Source organism: Mixophyes fleayi, chromosome 4, assembly GCF_038048845.1.
Source record: "Mixophyes fleayi isolate aMixFle1 chromosome 4, aMixFle1.hap1, whole genome shotgun sequence".
NCBI classification, from domain to species: Eukaryota; Metazoa; Chordata; class Amphibia; order Anura; family Limnodynastidae; genus Mixophyes; species Mixophyes fleayi.
In genome coordinates, this window is record NC_134405.1 from 314,309,175 (window position 1) to 314,329,133 (window position 19,959).

The 19,959-nt window shown below is 42.4% G+C and overlaps 2 protein-coding genes across 2 annotated transcripts in view; one reads left to right on the top strand and one right to left on the bottom strand.

Annotated features, from left to right (window-relative positions):
• Nucleotides 1–235: 235 nt before the first annotated feature.
• On the bottom strand, nt 236–16,977 carry ATOX1 (antioxidant 1 copper chaperone). The gene is made up of 4 exons (XM_075210099.1): nt 16,871–16,977; nt 7,634–7,709; nt 3,441–3,592; nt 236–587 (listed from the first exon to the last, which is right to left on the bottom strand). The coding sequence occupies exons 1-3, from the start codon at nt 16,874–16,876 to the stop codon at nt 3,465–3,467; spliced, it is 210 nt and encodes a 69-aa protein (XP_075066200.1). The 5' UTR covers nt 16,877–16,977; the 3' UTR covers nt 236–587; nt 3,441–3,464.
• Nucleotides 16,978–16,997: 20 nt separating this feature from the next.
• G3BP1 (G3BP stress granule assembly factor 1) overlaps nt 16,998–19,959 on the top strand; it is a 29,500-nt gene continuing 26,538 nt past the window's right edge. Inside the window, exon 1 of the mRNA XM_075210097.1 lies at nt 16,998–17,132. Coding sequence (XP_075066198.1) covers nt 17,053–17,132 — 80 coding nt within the window. The 5' untranslated portion in view covers nt 16,998–17,052. The remainder of the gene's footprint in view (nt 17,133–19,959) is intronic.

Here is a 19,959-nt window from a genome sequence, read left to right on the forward strand (position 1 = left end):
GGAGGGATACAGTGCTGCTCCTTAAAGGAGGAGACTGAGATTAAACTAGGTTGCTTAGTGGCAGAAACCTGTTTATTATCTTCATTTTCCATCCCATAAACGTTGGCCCACGGAGTACACATGATTTACACGTCCGATGGTAGAACTTTATAGGTCACAGGTAGGTGTAACCTTCCTAGAACTTCCACTACGAAGGTGCAATATGTAAATGACAGCGCACACACCGAGGCAGACCTACAAGGTATTCTATTTGCCTTTATTAGTACATAAGTACATATAACTTCCATCTACATACATCTACCCTAGCTGTGACCTCCGGAGACATCTCAATTACACACAAATCACCTTAGATGTTTTGTAGTCATTATTTTACATTTGACTAATATAAAAAAAAAAGAAACCAAGGCACTTACATATAGCAAATCCTAGTCCTAGTCCTTGAACCTATTCCATTAACATAATCAGATTATATAGATTTGTGTTATGAGACTAATTAACATATAGCAAGTTCTCCGGATCATGTCCTGTCGTCTCTTCACTACAGAGAAGCTCCGTAGGTTCCCCCAGTAAACTGATCCATCACCAATCTGAAAGAAATAGAATAAGGTATTACAGGATTATCAGAAGTCATTAACAAAACTAAAGCGAGACGCAGGACATATAAATGTGTCGTTGTTCCTGTTTGTACACACAGGGGTGAGTTTGAGTTGTGTGCAGAAGATACTCGCTTGCGTGCTTGCATGTGTGTGCCCGCACACTTACGTTTCCAAGCCTGTGTTTTCAGTTAAATGCATCTTAAGATACAAGGTTAAATCTAGAATATCAATGTATCCAGAGCAAATATGCATCAATCAACATCACGACCTCCAAAACTGCACCCACCTTGTGTAGGTATAACATTTATACTTGGTAAAGATACATTTATATGCAAATAGGATGCATCTCAAAGGGGCGTGCTCACCTTGGTTCTGCATACCCAGATAGAGGGGTTAGATACTAGCAACTCAAAGCACTAGGGCACATTGTGTACATGTACAGTGCAGCATGTGAGAAGCAGAATTACATAGAACAGATGAACTTGTGACCAACCTCTAAGGCGCCCCTACAGTGTATAAACAGAGCTACACAAAGAGCGATCTCTGGGTCCATCTGTGCAGAAGCTTAGCACCATTATTAAACATGCATGGTTAGCAAGAGTGAAAAAGTCAGGTCAACGTATCCTGATGAAGCGCTGGGAAAATGTACACCATCGAGAGCGTATCCGGTGACGTTATACACTTTATATAGCGGTCAGTGCTTTGTTATACATACAGAACGATGTACCTAGCTTTAGCAGATGGACCACACTTCTACATTGAGGATGCCATTCGTGGCTCTCAGCAATGTGCGGACCTTTCAGTGCTCTACATATCTGGATAAAGGCGAGCCTCATTTGTTTTTATGTTTAATGTTTAAAAAAGAAAATAAATAAAAATAAATCAGATTTTTCAAAGTACTGTGAAAATGTTTATCCAGTATGTATGATGAGTAGTAAATACGCTATATAATAATATTATAGAAAACAAATGGGAAAAATATTTACAGTTTACACCAGAGGCTGAAGTGAAAATATTGCAGATCACTTTTTAGAGCAGGTAACCTCTTATAGATCTGTGAAGAAACCCAATTGGAGTGCCATCTGGTGGTTACTTGTAGACATCACAATATTAAAAAAAAATTCAAAAGAAGTAATTGATTCCTCCTGTGCAATAAATTGTGATGGATACACACAGCCAATAACCATGAGAACACAGCCTATCAATTATTTGGTGCCTCAATGACCACATTTTCAATAGCCAACAAATGTGCTGCCATCACTCTGTGTACGTGACAAGTGCATTTTTTAAATTAATGGAAGGTTTGCTAGATAAAAATGGCATAGTGCTTACTAAACAGAAAGGGAACAGCGACATTTAAATCTAAGGTCTACTATATCTTTATTTTAATCAGCCCTTTACAAATAACAAGTAATGAGAACTTCAGTTACATAATGTAGCTGCACCCTCTAGAATGAAAATAAGCAATTAAAGAAAAAATAAATAAAAGTAAGTTAACACAGTATGTACATATAAGTTACATACAGATTGCTGTAGTATGGGACTATTCATAGAGCTACGCCTTGAACATCTCTTCCACTATCGATAGACAAATCTCAAAAGGCCACATAGACATGGCACTTACCGATTGTGGAGAATTTATACAGATCTATACAAGTCTGTCCTATATCCTGCATTTGGTTCATAAGCTGCTCATGCACCGTGCAGTTTAGGTTGGAGCATTTGACTAAATGGATGAACATATTGTATGTGGGTTCTAAGGAGACTACAAAACACTATTAAGACCTACTAGGATTGGATATGGCTGATATTGGAGTCAATGACCCGTTCTCACAGATCTGCCATCACACCACCTAGAACTGCAGGCTGCAATGAAAAGCAATATAATCTGAATATATGTCCCGGGACCTCAGCATGACCCGTACAGTCAGCCACCTGGTTATTTGACCATTATGTCGGCAGATAAGGCGATAATGGGGTCAGGTTTATGTAAATCGCTCTTAATCTTGTTAAAGCCAAGCATCTGGCATCCATCAAGACTGTAAGATAACTAAGTACTGCAACCAATGGACCACCATTTATTATGCTGTTTTATACCAGCTGCAGCCCTACAGATCAGTTAGAAGAGTCCTGTAATTAATCGTTGTGGTTCCCACCTCCGGCTTCTGCAAGTGGGGCCGAGCATCCCAACGTGGACGCCAAGCATGCACTCACACAGCTGTAGGTAGATAACAAGGGTACCCCAGCAGGGCTACTCACCGAAAAAAGGACATGTTCAAGCAAGTATGAGTGGGGGCTTTAATCTGAGGACAGATACTATGTCCCCTTTCACTTTAATGAGAACGTGGCACTTTGACTAGAGGCGACTAATGGTCCCCAACACTGAATGATAAGTCTTATTAATAACTTAGTGTGTGGGGATATTAATGTCTCTGTTACGTCCTCTTTCAAGCTGGGTACACCCTACAGGTAATTACTGCAGATGCAACTTCTGTAACAATTATACCAATGACGTCTAGTCCCGAGGAGCATGAAGATTGATGTGTACACACTATACACGATTTACCTTCAGATCTGTGCTCTCATCTGTCATAACCATCTGCTGAATAGATTGTGACTCTGCACACTCCATAGAGATCTGCCTACACTGCTGGTTGTGACTACGTAAACACTTCCACATCTGCCCAACATCGTTCCATCATCGATGGTGATATTTATTCAGTTTCTAAAATAAAACCAAATGATAGGACGCGCTGTGGTGTGATAAAACATGATCGCGGAAGCTGTAGTGTTTACCCAGCTTAAGTTGAACCGTATAAAAGATTCACTGGAAAAAATATTTACCATTCAATTGTTCCTCCTGCTCCATCATTTAGTACACAAGTGTTTGGTTTCTTTCCCGGTCTTCTTCAGGGTCTCCAGCAACTGATCCACGGAATGATTATCGGATTGTATGACCACCTTCTTGTTTGGCAAATCGATTTCATACTGAAGATCTGAAAGAGTAAAGATACGGATCAATGAAACACGTGTATCCCTTATTTTTACTGATGACTTTTTTTCCCCCTTCTTTTTGAAATGGATCAGTTTTATCCGCAGTACGATAAATAAGTATTATATACACATACGGGATCTATTATTCAAAGGTTTTACAGATAAAGGGAAGTTCATGCGGTAAATATACTAAATTACATTGAAAATCCCATCTGTCTTTCCCCCGCTGCAAACCTGAAATAGCAGCAACTGTATATTTTTATTTCCGGTTTTCATATTAAAAACAAACAAACAAAAAGCATTTTTCCATTTTCCTAATAGTTTTGCCACTAGGGGCACTGTTTGATTGTCGGTTCAGACTGAAGTTTAAAGAATACCTATGTTTGATTATTTTTAATAGAAGATTGTTTAAAATGTTAATTCTATCAATACAATCCCTGTAGAGGTAGCTACCTCAGGGTTCCAAAATAAATCTCTCCTGAGGCCTGATTCATTAAGGATCTGAACTTAAGAAACTTCTTATTTCAGTCTCCTGGACAAAACCATGTTACAATGCAAGGGGTGCAAATTAGTATTCTTGCACATAAGTTAAATACTGACTGTTTTTTCATGTAGCACACAAATATCAACTTTACATTTCAGTGTACAAATAAGCTATCAAGTATTTGTGTGCTACGTGAAAAAACAGTCAGTATTTAACTTATGTGCAAAACAGAAAACTAATTTGCACCCCCTGCATTGTAACAAGTTTCTTAAGTTAAGATTCTTAATGAATCAGGCCCCTTGATGACAAAAGTGATGGATTTCTTCCACAAGGCAGCTGTGGATGTAGTACCCACCCTACATCACCGATCACAAAGTCCCGTATACATTAGGGTGTTGCTGACCCATGAGTAATCCATTTCAGAGAGCTGGAACAGTTACATATACATCTCAGTAGCAGCAACATGGAAACTAAACAAGATAGATGAGGGTTGTATTGGGAAAATATTTAATCCATAAAGCATGTAATATGAATAATGTATTGTAAGCAATCGGTGTAGCAGCTCTCCCTATCGTTGGAAAATATACTAAGGAATAATACTGTCTGCACAGGATGAATTATGTTGTTGCGTTTTGCTAATCACTTATAAATAGAAGTAAAGTGAAAATAAAACCAAGTTATGCTTATGTTCCCTTCTATCTGGACACAACTTACAGCAGATAACTAAAAAGCCAAAATATCCCAAATATATTGGGTGTGAAAATATGAGGTTTGTCTAACTTGCAGCCTATGGGTCATATTCAATTAGCTTGGCGGCCCGCCATTACGCGGCCGCTGCGCTTTACTCAAAGTAATACACTACCACAATACCGCGGATTTCCCTTATTGCGGTACTGCGTATTACTGTCGCACGGCCCATCCGCCGCAAAATCGTGGACCGCCAATCAAATTAAATATACCCCAATATTTAATAAAGCGGTTCTCCCCACAAATATATATATATATATAATATCTTCACAGACGGCTTCTGAAGTCATCTCTGCCACTACTGTTTTGAATAAAAATATTGTGACAGCCCCGTATGTATTAATGAAAAGTGTCACTGTATAACGCAAGAAAGGAAAGAATACAAGTGAAACAATATGTAGACAATTACCAGACATATTGGTAAAATGTCACAACAAACACAATGTGTCACAGGAGAGGCAATTTAAAACGTGCTAGCCAGCATCTGCCCAATTCACTTTCCTGTCGGCAAAATACAACGTTATAATGAGCTCTGCAGGGAATCTAGTTCAGTTATTTATTTATGCCTCAAAGGTTGTTTGTGCCGATTAGTTACTGAGAACAGAACACTTTCATGGCTCAGGAACATCCTTACAACGCCAAGGTTATTCAGAGCAAGAAAAGGAACAGAGACAAAAGCTGAGTTTAGAACATTCTTAAGACGATGTTCATTGGGGGGACCTGCGCCTCAATACCTCGCTAGTCAAAGCAAAATTACCACACAGATTCGGTAATGCCAGTCCAACTTTGGACAGTGCACTTTTTAGGGACCCCCCCTCCAACCCCTCCTTAGGTTCCCCCACCATTATCAGATGGCAGCTGCCCACTGCTACAGTCAAAAGAGGAGATCATTAACAGTGCCGGAGATTCAAGCTGCTTCCACCATATCGGTCGCTATGTAGTCAGAGCTGTCCAAAATATGGTCACCCCGTTTAAAGGCAAACCATAATTATAATACACACACCAATATATTACAACACTGCACATACAGCCAGGGTACAATATACACAGTTACAGCCATAGAGCTGTTTATAAGGTACAATGTCCGGTGATCGGATGTTTGCTGATTGTTAGTAACGGTGTAAATAAGACAATGTGAGGTAACCGACAGCAACCGGGCGTTTGTTTTTATCAACCTAAAACTATGTAATAGATGTAGATCTGGATCCAATTGGTAGTTGTTTTTTACCAAACATCTAGAAAGAATAAAGGAATTAGTTGTTTCAATCGGGGATATCAGTAAATTGTCATTCTTGGGCATAATTGATAAATAAATCTAGGCCCTCTTACCTCTCTGTATGTATTACCCAATATTGTTTTATTACTGTTTGTTCCCAACAGCAACGTGCTATGGAATCTGCTGGCGCTATATAAATAAATGATGATGCTCTGTTAATATCTACCAGCGCTTGTTAAAATTAGCTTGTTTTTGCTACCAATCATGTCACACTAGCATTTAAGGAAGCGTTTTCCCAGCCAATGATATAGTCAGTGGCAAAAACCAAAATACCTGTCCCACAAGAATACATAAGCTGAAGAATGCAGCACCCCAAACCCACTCATCCCGGTGTAGCACGACGCAGCACCCCTAACCCACTCATTCCGGTGTAGCTCGCCGCAGCACCCCTAACCCACTCATTCCGGTGTAGCACGACGCAGCACCCCTAACCCACTCATCCCGGTGTAGCACGCCGCAGCACCCCTAACCCACTCATCTCAGTGTAGCACCTCTAACCCACTCATCCCAGTGTAGCACCGCTAACCCACTCATCCCAGTGTAACACCGCTAACCCACTCATCCCAGTGTAGCACCTCTAACCCACTCATCCCAGTGTAGCACCCCTAATTCACTCATCCCAGTGTAGCACGCCGCAACACCTCAAACCCACACTGGGCAGCGCACCACGCAGCCTCCCGTACACTGGGCAGCGCACCGCCTAGCCCCCTCCGTACACTGGGCAGCCCCCCCGTACACTGGGCAACGCACCATGAAGTCCCCTCCGTACACTGGGCAGCCCACAGCGCAGCCCCCTCGTACCCTGGGCAGCCTACTGCGCAGCCCCCCGTACACTGGGTAGCGCACCACGCAGTCTCCTCCGTACACTGGGCAGCCCCCCGTACACTGGGTAGCCCCACCGTACACTGGGCAGCGCACCACGCAGTCTCCTCCGTACACTGGGCAGCCCCCCATGCACTGGGCAGCCCACCACCACCCAGCCCCCTGCATACACTGGGCAGCCCACCGCACAGCCCCCCCGTACACTGGGCAGCCCACCGCGCAGCCCTCCCCCGTACACTGGGCAGCGCACCACACAGCCCCCCCCCCCCGTACACTGGGCAGCCCACCGCCTAGCCCACCCTCCATACACTGGGCAGCCCACCGCACAGCCCCCCCCCCATACACTGGGCAGCCCCCTCCTGTACACTGGGCAGCCCACCACGCAGCCTCCCCCCGTACCCTGGGCAGCCCACCGCACAGCCCCCCCGTACACTGGGCAGCCCACCACGCAGCCTCCATATAAACGTCAACAGGTTATGCAGATGCACCACCTATTGTAATTTTAGTAAAGGTTAAAAAAAACAAAATATATTGGGGAAATGAAAAGATTTCTAGATACACACTTTGTATTTTCATGGGAGTTTCCTGAATTCCACTTCCTTGCACAGAGAGTTGTCAGGACAATGTGTATCCAGGATCAACTAGTAATCTGTGGAATACAGTGTTCTACCTACTAACAGTAACTACACACACATGGCTGTAAAGAATACTTACTGTCGAGTCGAGAGAGGACGCGTTTCACAGCATTCGAGCAGCCTTCACAGGTCATGTCCACGAAAAATTCTTCTTTCTGAAACAAATATCAGAAACAATCAGATACTGCAAACAAGACAAATGTACACATTATTATAATTGTAGAACAGCTTCTGTTAAACATCCCGTACATAATGATAGATAACCAATATAATCTCAGAATATGCATAAACTTTACTATATGCACTCCTCCAAGACCAGACTAAAGCTGGCCTCTCACATCTTTTTTGTAAGTAGGGGTTATATGTCTACATCACATCTTTACAGAATCAATATACACACAATACAGTACAATTATTTTAATCAGATGTCTGATTGATCATAACTGTATGATAACAAAACACACACTATAATCCGCTTCATTCCGATTTGTTTAGATGACAATTTTCCATCTCATCTGATTTGATTTTTGATTGTTGTTGTACATTTGATCATATCAAACAGATTGTCACTTGCCCACATCAGTTCTTTAACAATTCAATAAGAAATGGTCAGAATGAATGATCGGATTGATACGTGTGGCCATCTCAACTTCACAAATAAAACACGGGTCTTCTTATCTGTGCTAAGTTGTCAAAATTAACTTCAGTTAGCCAAATAAGGCATCATTTTCAGTTAGTGGACCCCCAGCTGTATTTGCTGGTTTTCAATTGAGAGAAGGCTTCTTAGAATGGGTACAGGACCCCTATTGCATTGACCAAATGACGGAAGTCCTTGGGACGGGTAAAGGTGGTGGGGCACGGATTGAAACCCCCCTTTTATCTTGAGCCTGAAGTCATACATTTCTGCTACAAATCACTTTAGTTAAAAATCAATACTTGCCGAAACATATATGTATTCTATAAAACATCTTGGCAGAGTTTCAAAACCAGCCCGAGAGTCCTTCAGTTGTTACAAGATCATTCCAAAACACTTACATGGGAAATAAACGAAAAACATACAGACCACTGCCAACGTCCACAACTTATTCATCATTTGAAAACTATCCCACTGGCCATTACAATGACAGTATGTATGGATGGGTGTAGCCACAAGTCTGCACTGAACAGTCTCCCCCTCTTGCTATATGGACAACATGAAAACTTTATTAGTCTTGTCGTTCTAGCACAAATCTTTCATCCCATTGTCTTTTATTCTGCCACCAATGTTGGTCAATTGTGCCATCAATATGCAACTTCCGTCACTGTGGGCAAGTTATGCCCTCTATTACACTGTCTGACATCTTTAGTTTATAGCCCAAACCATTCATTCCTAAAAGACTGATAAAAATGAATGTGTATCCGTCACCTACAGACATTGGTGACAGCCATTTTGTGGGATCAACCTATATTGAACCTTTCAATTTAATAAGGACTAATGACTTCACACTTTGTACCTCACACATCAGCGACGCCATTAATTCCTAGGGAACAGTCTCCATAAACATTGGCTCAGCCATATATAGGAGGCAGTTACACTACAGTAGACTATGTGTGGCACAGTGGTTAGCATTGCTGCATCGCAGCGCTGGGGCCATGGGTTCTGTTCCCAGCAGGACACTATCTCTGCTCTGGTATCTTCCACTGTGGCAGGGACTAATGTGAAACTATTACAAATTTGTACGGCCATGTCCACTACCATAGTGATTTTACATTTTTATTTCACAGAGAACTTTTAAACAAGAACACGATTTACAAGTAATTATTTTTTTCCAAGCGCAGACTAATCAGGATAATTAGAGCATTCTATGAGAATGGTGTAATCACAGAATGCTGAGTAAGCTCTGTGCTCTATTATCTTGCAGAATGACACTGATGTATGTGCATGTGCACTGTGTGTGTTATTTAGGAGTCTAAAGTCCATCTTACACTAATTTCAATGATTTTCTTGCAGGAAACATAAATATGTTGTTTGAAATGCAGTGTCAGCGGCTGTACTTAACATTGTAACAGTGGCTGCCACCACCATCCAGACTGTGCCAGCAGCCACCACCATCCAGACTGTGCCCGCAGCCACCACCATCCAGACTGTGCCCGCAGCCACCACCATCCAGACTGTGCCCGCAGCCACCACCATCCAGACTGTGCCAGCAGCCACAGCTACCAGCACCATCCAGACTGTGCCCGCAGCCACCACCATCCAGACTGTGCCCGCAGCCACCACCATCCAGACTGTGCCCGCAGCCACAGCTACCAGCACCATCCAGACTGTGCCAGCAGCCACCACCATCCAGACTGTGCCAGCAGCCACCACCATCCAGACTGTGCCAGCAGCCACAGCTACTACCACCATCCAGACTGTGCCAGCAGCCACAGCTACTACCACCATCCAGACTGTGCCAGGAGCCACCACCATCCAGACTGTGCCAGCAGCCACAGCTACTACCACCATCCAGACTGTGCCAGGAGCCACCACCATCCAGACTGTGCCCGCAGCCACAGCTACCAGCACCATCCAGACTGTGCCAGCAGACACCACTATCCAGACTGTGCCAGCAGCCACAGCTACCAACACCATCCAGACTGTGCCAGCAGCCACCACTATCCAGACTGTGCCAGCAGCCACCACTATCCAGACTGTGCCAGCAGCCACAGCTACCAACACCATCCAGACTGTGCCAGCAGCCACCACCATCCAGACTGTGCCAGCAGCCACAGCTACCACCACCATCCAGACTGTGCCAGCAGACACAGCTACCAGCACCATCCAGACTGTGCCAGCAGCCACAGCTACCAGCACCATTCAGACTGTGCCAGCAGCCACCACCATCCAGACTGTGCCAGCAGCCACCACCATCCAGACTGTGCCAGCAGCCACAGCTACCAACACCATCCAAACTGTGCCAGGAGCCACCACCATCCAGACTGTGCCAGCAGCCACCACCATCCAGACTGTGCCTGCAGCCACAGCTACTAGCACCATCCAGACTGTGCCAGCAGCCACCACCATCCAGACTGTGCCAGCAGCCACAGCTACCAGCACCATGCAGACTGTGCCAGCAGCCACAGCTACCAGCACCATCCAGACTGTGTTGTATTGTAGCCACATCTCAGCGTTCTCCCCAGCATCTATTTCCCGGGTGCTCCCCCCGGCTGTTTTTACTTACAACCCGGCTCTTGGAGCCCAACAGAGTCCTAGTATAATAGAATAAACCATTGTTTTTTCCTATTAGAACAGGCGCTATGTGAGCACTACAGCCAGCAGTGTGTGTTAGACCACTGACCACCAGTCTGACCAGTCCTGGCAGGTGTGGGCAATAACCAAAAACATTTTTCAATATTATTACAACTGCCACCCCTCTGGTAAAATTTTCTGGAGAGAACACTGTAACTACCACCACCCACACTGTGCCAGCAGCCACTGCAACCACCACTCAGACTGTGCCAGCAGCCACTCATACCCCATTCACACAAATCACTATGACAACGTCACCAGTATCTATCCAATCAATTTGGGTGCTCAGCAGTTTATAAAATAACGTGCAAAAGTCCTGTAGTGTTAAAATTAACTTATAAATTGATTGAGCAACTTCCACTTCTGAGTGTTATAATTAAACAAGGAACAGTGCATGTTATTATAGTCACTAGCAAATGTAAAGCGCTACGGAATTTGCTGGCGCTATATAAATAAATGTTGATGATGATGATGATGATGCAGCCGGGGAGAGGTGCTGGTAGCAGCGTGGCCCAGATGAAATGTTATGTTTCCTCCAGCTTCTGACCCCTACTGTTCCACTCTATGTAATTCTTCTCCAACCTTCATTATAGTTAAAGGGAACGTCCACTGTTAAATCACTGTCACACAGTCTAGTGGCTTGTACACCATCCACCGCTTGTACGCAACAGATTACTTCCGCTTTTGGGCTTCTTTCTGCACTGCCTAGCAAAGCAGTTCATATATCAGACAGTTTACTGTGTAACTCTGCTCTCTGTATTGGATACACTTCTATGCAGAACACAGCTTTGTGTCATACCCAAAGGCAACAAAATAGATACCCAGCCTTACCATATAACACCTACTGTATTTTATAGAAGTAAACTATAGCATTAAATATCTTGAAACATAGAGAATACAGTGAATAATTACCTAAATCATGGATAGGCAACCTGATATACTTCAAGGACCACAGGTGCAGCCCTCCAACCTTTAAGAGGGCCCCACGTTACCCTTAATCTCAGCAATACGTTAAAACTATACATTTAATCAAACAATACACCACCCTGTAGTAACATATCAGCAGGCATCGTAATGTAAGACAAAACAGGTTTTACAGACTATAACAATCTGATTATTCAATGTAAGGGCAGAGCTTAAAGCTGAGAAATGGGTCGAGAGGGCATACAGCTGGGAAGGGCTGTCTGTTGCACATCATAGATCTAAACTGAGCAAAGGACCTTTATTCTCTGTAGAGGAAAACAAGATATAAAGAGAGCTGAAGGCGTTATTCTCCTCTTATTATTAAGAAAACACGCTTAGGGGGTATATTTACTAAACTGTGGGTTTGAAAAAGTGTAGATGATGCCTATAGCAACCAATCAGATTCTAGCTATCAATTATTTAGTACAGTCTACAAAATGACAGCTAGAATCTGATTGGTTGTTATAGGCAACATCACCACATTTTCAAACCTGCAGTTTAGTAAATATACCCCTTAGAGTAATGTAATGTACACATAGATCCTGATGCAGAGATTAACATATGTCCACTTACGTAGTGAATTGTTTTTTCTACGCATGAGTGAAAAAAACAAGACAAGTCCCTACACCTTATGCAGTGTTGCACGCATCCACATTTGCACCTGAAGACGGGGTAGACAAGGGGCGTTCTAACATAGGCTGAGTACAGTAAGGGCGCACTTGCAGAGATGCACACCAACACAGACGCAGATACGCCTTTAACAGCAGCCTAGGGTCTGTTGCAAATACACGCCGATAACCAGCACTAGCTAAACCTCTTCTGATTGGCCGAATGTGATTTCACCTCTGAAGCTGATGGCTGCTTTCTTCATTGTTCGTGCAATTATTATAGCATTTTGTGTGTGTCATATTTTGTCACTTTCTTGCGTGCTTACAAGCTGGTTCTGTGTATGTGTAAGTGAATCAAGTGCATGTTCTACAGCTGCAGCGCTGGACGAATCTACCATATGGGCTGGAATACACTATTTTTGCAGGTGCATTTTTGGGCCGTAAATTAGCCCAAGTTGCGTTTAACTCTATCAGGCCCATAATGCAAAATAGAGAGAAAACCAAAATCACTGTCGACATTGCATGCTACATACTACGAGAACAAATGTAGTAGACTTCACTCACTTTCAATAGAGAAAAATAAATCAAAGCAGTATAAATTTGAGTTGGAGAACTGGACCCATCCCAGATATTTTTTTCTATAGAAGGGAAAGCAGCAAAGTATGATGACTGTCCTGCTGTCCAATCACTACACACCGTACACAGAAAAATTGAATATCCGCCTAGTTTAATCTTGTCTCCTGCTTCTAAAAATATTACTGGGCTCATAATATTTACATATATTTAATTTTACATACATTTTATCTATGGGCAACAAAAAATTACTAGGATGAGACTGAAAACCCCAATCATAGCGAATGCACTGTCCTAGAGTTAAAAGTTTAACAGATAGCTGAAGATTTAAGAGAAAAATAATACAGTCTAATGCTGGCTATGCATTCATCGGTATTGTGAAATTGGCCCAATATCTCTGTGTGTAAGCCCCCCCCCCCCCCCCTAAAAAAAGAGCATCATGAAAGATACGAGCAGGCAATTATTGGGAGTGTATTTAAATGCGGTCAACAGATGATCAATATTGGCTGCCATCTTCTGCTGGCCCTGGCCACAGAATGTCCATATCTGTCCAATATGGCTGCCTACATGTTGTAAAGTTGCTCGGTGTGAGAGATAGGATCAGTTTGTGTGCAACTAGCTTAAGTCTAGTCTTTATATTTGTTGCCTTCTCTCAAATTACTTTCACCTGGGGCAGCATGGTGGCTCAGTGGTTAGCACTTCTGCCTCACAGCACTGGGGTCACAAGTTAGATTCCTGACAATGGCCTTATCTGTGTGGAGTTTGTATGTTCTCCCCGTGTTTGCATGGATTTCCTCCGGGTGCTCCGGTTTCCTCCCACACTCCAAAAATATAGTGGTAGGTGAATTGGCTGCTATCAAATTGACCCTAGTCTGTCGGTCTGTGTATGTGTGTGTGTGTCTGTGTATGTATGTTAGGGAATTTAGACTGTAAGCTACAATGGGACAGGGACTGATGTGAGAGTTCTTTGTACAGCGCTGTGGAATTAGTGGCGCTATATAAATAGATGATGAACTACTCAATTAACCTTCAACTTTGTATATTTTTGCCATGTCTGACTGACATTTACCATGACTGCCAGTGGTGGATCACATGTTCTGACACACAGGATGCACACTGCTGGTCTATGACAAAGGCACGGAACACTGAGCACACATTTCCTCCGCTGTATACTTTCCACAAGCTTCTGATATCCTGCGTGTTTCCCATGTAAACTGGTTGGGATGGATACAACAGCTTCTGGGCACAGCAGTTAGAGACATGACATACACCTTTTATTACTGTTTTTCTTACTTGTAAACTTGTAAAATAAACTTGTGTTTATGAGGCTTCGCTTAAGAATACAAGATGTGTAGAAAAGAGCGGAGGTGCAAAACTGAGTGCGCATTCTCTTATTTCACCCAAAAAATCATATTCCACTCATTTTAATTATTTTATAGAGGTGCTAGGGATATTATTTAGGTCTATAGGAAAACAGCATAATCTCATTATTCAGAAATAGGGCCAACTGGACAATACAAAGAAACGTTACTGTATATGTGTAAAGAAAGGCTAATTCCATCTTTAAATGATATATGCAGTAAAGTTAATATCTGTGCAGGAAATGTGTGATATTTTCATTATTAATTTAGAAATACATTTTTAGGAGTTTGTGTGAATCCCAGTTGCTTGGTACGTAGAGTGCAGCACGGAGTGACATCAAAGCTCCGTACTTTGGAGCAGAAAACTACATCTACCACCATGCATTGCATGCTTTATAACAGCATTGCAGAATATTTCTCTCCTGTGAAATCATCACCCAGCTGTCTGTAGTTGGGTTGGACCATTTAGTGCTTGTATAGTACTGGCAGGTGCGGAGATAGTAATAACAAATGAAGTCTGTAGAAGCTCAGGGCAGGTGAGACCAATGGTGGATAAAGAGGGGGAGGTGATCGCAAACCAGAAGGGTGGGGGGCATGCTGCATCCTCTGCCTGCTTCTCACACCTGCCCGGAGGCGAGAAGCAGGCATGGAGATTTTGCCCACTGCTCCAATTGTGTTTCAAACACAATCAGAGCGGCCGGGCAGCATCCTCTGCCTTCTCCAGCATATCCACCAACCTAAGAGAAGTATGGGGCTGGGCTACCAATCAGACTGAAGGAGGGGGCAGGGCTCAGCTAATTCACACCTCACCAAAATAAGTCTAGATCAGGGTCAGATAATTCTAGTGTTACCTGTTACCTAAAGCAATCAGACTAAACAGGATTACAGCCAGGCAGTGCTGCATCTTCTAAACTAATACTCACAGGTACCATGACGTACTGGCAAATAATTTAGACTAAAGCTGGGTACACACTACACAGTTTTCATCCAATAAATGGCTAAATCAGCCGACATACGACCGCTCGTTCAAAAGTCGGGTCAGTGTGTGCAGTGACACGATGGTCGAAAGTCTGCCCAAATGGACGATTGTCGCCTCATTTGGTTGGTCGTACCGTTTAATAATTTCGTTCCAATCTCGTTTCCGCTGTGTAGAAACTTCCGACCGATCCACAACAGTGAGTACGAAATTACAGTCATTGCTCACGACAACATGGCTGTCAAAAGTCGCTAAAGGGACGTCCGCTCTTCCATCGATCGCATGTAAAATCGCTTGGCATAAAAAGTTGGTCGAAATTTCTGTAGTGTGTGCCCAGCTTTAGATTAAAGCAAATATCCTGTAGTTTTACTATCTGATACAGGGGAAATGTAATCTGTAAATACACACCTTCTCCGGACAGGTTTATTCTGACATATGTTTTAGACATATGGCAGAATAAACTTGTCCTGAAACAGTGAGTGGGTAGCCCAACTCTCTATCATGGTCATAATACTCAGTCCCTTTTCCCCCACTTACTTTCCTGTTGCAATAACCTGAGCTAAATTAATTAAAGACGTCCAAGGTTTTTTGTGAATAGAAGAAAATTTCGTGAATTTAGAAAAACGGTCAGTACAGTTTTTAGCCCACTCATTTTTAGTTGTTTTTGTCCAGTATTTTGTACATAATTTATTTAAAATTCTCCTTTTTCCCCAGAAAATTTTATTCCTCTTATTGATTAAAATAGGTGTAAGATTGTGCACTGCACTCAATCTTAATTTTTTTATTGTACTCCATGCCGTACGTCTGCTGGCATTTTTTACACTTATAAATAATTTCACCACCACAAACAGATTTATATTACCTTGTGTCCACACGTCATAGTGGTAGAATAATAATGCAGGACTTAAATATACCAACAGATGTATAGAATGTCGTAAAAAAAAATAAAACAAACAGGAATTGAGAAGTGTTAATATAATAATCTAAAATAATTAAGTTGTGCAGCACCAGTCCTGATACTCCAAAAAATATACTGGTAGGTTAATTGGCTGCTATTAAATTGTCCTTAGTCTCTGTGTGTGTGTGTGTGTGTGTGTGTGTGTGTGTGTGTGTGTGTGTGTGTGTGTGTGTGTGTGTGTGTGTGTGTGTGTGTGTGTGTGTGTGTGTGTGTGTGTGTGTGTGTGTGTGTGTGTGTGTGTGTGTGTGTGTGTGTGTGTGTAGGGGATTTAGATTGTAAGCTCCAATAGAGCAGGGACTGATGTGAGTGTGTTCTCTGTACAGCGCTGCGGAATTAGTGCCGCTATATAAATAAATAGATGATGATGAGGCTAATATACAAAAAAAAAAAAATTATACTATAATACAAAAATAAAAAGTGTGCCATTTAAACAGACTGTTTAACATCCCCAGAGAGCCTGCAGAGATGCAGCCTTCAGTTCTGCTGGATCTCTGCAAGTTCTCTTCTGCTTGTCCCTCTGTCATCTGCACTCACAAGAGCAGCAATGCACCTGATCTGGGTGAGTGTGTGCTTAGAGGAGACCATTGTGGAAAGAGGCTCACTCACCGGCATGTTCAGCTGCAGTGGTGATCACAGGATGTATGACAGCTCAGCTTTCTGCTGGAAGGGAAACACAGTACAAGCCCGGCCCTGCTTCCTGTCTTATGATACAGAGGAGGAGCTGAGCTCTAGTCCTCTGCTGGGGGGGGGAACTGCTCACTCTTTTTCCCCTGGAAAACACATAGGACATGATGCTGCTGCCATCTTCTGGTTTGCATGGTCAAAGTGAGGAAAACACAGTTATCATCATGGGAGACCCCAACACAAAGTATGTACACACTGCTCCTCCTGTCTGCTCTAAATTACTTCCTAATCGGAATAAAGCCCTGGTGGGTAACTGGGTGTAGGTAGTAGATCTGTATGTTATGGGGCCCTGGATACTGTACAACGTCAGGCTCTGTAACACACTGATAAGTGCAGCCCTGCTGTCTTCTTCCTGTTTTCTAACTTGTTGGGACTTGCAAGAATGAAACACTAAACGCTTGGCATGGTGGCTGTATAATGTGCCTGGTGGGAGATCTGCGTTTAGAAGTGCTGAAAGTGATATTGTTTACTGCTGGCAAACTTCTGTTGACAACTTATTCTAGTACTCATTAACCACTTGGCCCTAAACACCAGTAACTCAGGCCGTACACAGAGAAGTCTACACTGACAGTAAATGAGTTGTCTTAACATGTTTACATAAGTTCTGTGTGCAAAACAGAGTAATCATTTAGGATTATTTAGATAGTATTGGGGAAAATATTGCAAAGGGTGACTGTAATGTGTTGTTTTGTGATGAAAACATAGCTTTTTTCTGTTCATGTTGGATGCATTTCTTAGCATTTAATTGTATCCTCAGGGCTGTATACAATAATATTTATTTAGAGAGATTGTTTAAAATGACAAATACTGTAATCAAATGCATGACATGATAGGGGTTGTAATCCTCAAAGGTGTAATTGAGACTGATATACATAATGAACTTAGATGCACCCACTCAGCAGAAAAGTGGCAGCTGGAAATTGTTGCCAACTATGAAGGGAAGGTTTAAAAAAAAAAAACACTTGTGATTTGACACCACAGCAATCTATGTAGAAAAGACAGGTGATGGTAATTGCCACTGTCACTGAATGTTGCTGCATAAGGTGTTTTTTTGCTAGTGATTACATATTACAGTTAACAAAAAGTTTGGCTAATGTTAATTAATGATACATTTTAGAATTCACTGTAGTACAAACTTGTGCTCCACTATGGTGCATGTCCCCAGCTCCTAGGCCAGTGTTGGCTAACCTGTGACACTCCAGGTGTTTGTGAAACTACCAAGTCCCAGCATGCTTTGCCTATATATTGCAGCTTATTTCTGGAAGGGTATGCTGGGACTTGTAGTTTCACAACACCTGGAGTGTCACAGGTTAGCCAACGCTGTCCTAGGCAGTGTCTTTTCTCCTTCCCTCCTCCCTCATTTGAGACATTTTTGTCACATCCAATGAAATGCTGGCTATCTGGATTTTCATTATGTTTAACAATCAGTTGCTAGGCTACAAGTGTTCATATAACTGGAGGGTTGGATCAGAATACTAAAATGACACAGTGTAAATTTAAAGGAACAAAAACTGATGTAAGCATTATTTTTATTTTGACTCTGTATTTAACACAGCACAGTTGTTGTTTGTATGTATGTTTATTTTAGTAAAACTGTGATTATTGATGTTACTGATGTGCATCTTTACAGTTAATGGCTATCTGTGGCCCTTTATAGCTCTCCCTCCGATAGCAATCTCTAATTGCATGGAGCAAATTTCAATACAGGGCACAATGTAAAACAAATAGAATAAGTCCACTCTGTTCTTTAGTTTATCTTATGACTGTCATCAGTAAGCAAGAGGAAGCTGATTACTGTGAATCAGTAAAGCCTAGGCCCTTTTATAACAATTGTAAAGATAACTAAAAACTAAAATGCTGCACATCAAGATCTCCAACTGTGCAGCTAGCTGGGGAGGGTAAGTACAGATATAGATATAATTGACAAAAACTGGGATTGACCTTATGGAAATAAACTGAAAGACACACTAACCCCTTCTAATGGGATCACATGCACTCAGTATGGCAGCAAGTCACTCCAGCTGCACCCATACCTGGAACTCGGCTCTCAATTACAGCTTTGATTTTTTAATATATAGCTGGGAAACGTTACCTGGTCGTGTGATTGCTCTACACATGGCTCAAAGTGAGCACTATGTACAGCTGAAAGGGAAGCCTTGACTTCTTCATTGATGAGATGAAAGTCTGTGGCCTGTTTAGGTATTCCCTGACTGTATAGATTGCAGGGCCTGCAAATTTGCTTTGGTGATGTTTATGCTCTTTCGGCCAGGGATGCTGCTCTTGTTTTGTGAGCCAGAACACTCAACAATGGTGAAATACCTTCTTTTTGGTATGCTAAATACATACACTTTGTGATAGTTATATTGGAAGCTGCTGAACCTTTGCTTGGACCCTTGACCAAAGCGAACAGATATGTTATTTATATTTATTCTGTGGTATGCTGATCTATATGCATTGTTTATTTTATTGCAGGTCTGTGTACTTTGAGGTAATTTTAGGGGGGGAGGGGGTTCTCCAGTCATTGCTCATATGTCTCGAACACTTATAAAACCAGTCAAAGTTCAGTCCGTGTAGGCTGCAGATGTATTTGTTGAGTGTGTTTCTTCCAAGTGTGTGTTTCTGTGAGTGTGAGATAAGCTGGGTATACATGTATGCAATCATCGGGCAGATCACATGGTTCACGACCATTTGGTCACATACTGCAAGAGTGTGTACGCTCCCACAATCCCGTTTTATTGCACCAAAGCATATCGTATCTGTTGAATTGTCTTTTCAAACGTCCTGAAAATCACAATCAACGATGGAAAGATGTTGAGCAAATGTGAAAGAGTGTACGCAGCAGCAGTGTAGGCAGATCCCTATAGGGTGCAGAGTCACCATCTTTTCAGCAGATGGTTATAAGTTATGAAGAGCACAGTTCTGAAGGTAGATTGTGTAGGTGTGTACACATGAATGGGCACACTCATCGGGACTTTCAATAGTTGCTGAAATCGTTACAGAAATTGCATCTG

Bases quoted from the DNA above. Each gene is read 5' to 3' on its own strand.
- ATOX1 (XM_075210099.1), bottom strand. The intron at 3,593-7,633 runs GTAAGTATTCTT...TTACTCTTTCAG, and splicing joins CGTCCTCTCTCGACTCGACA to ATCTTCAGTATGAAATCGAT.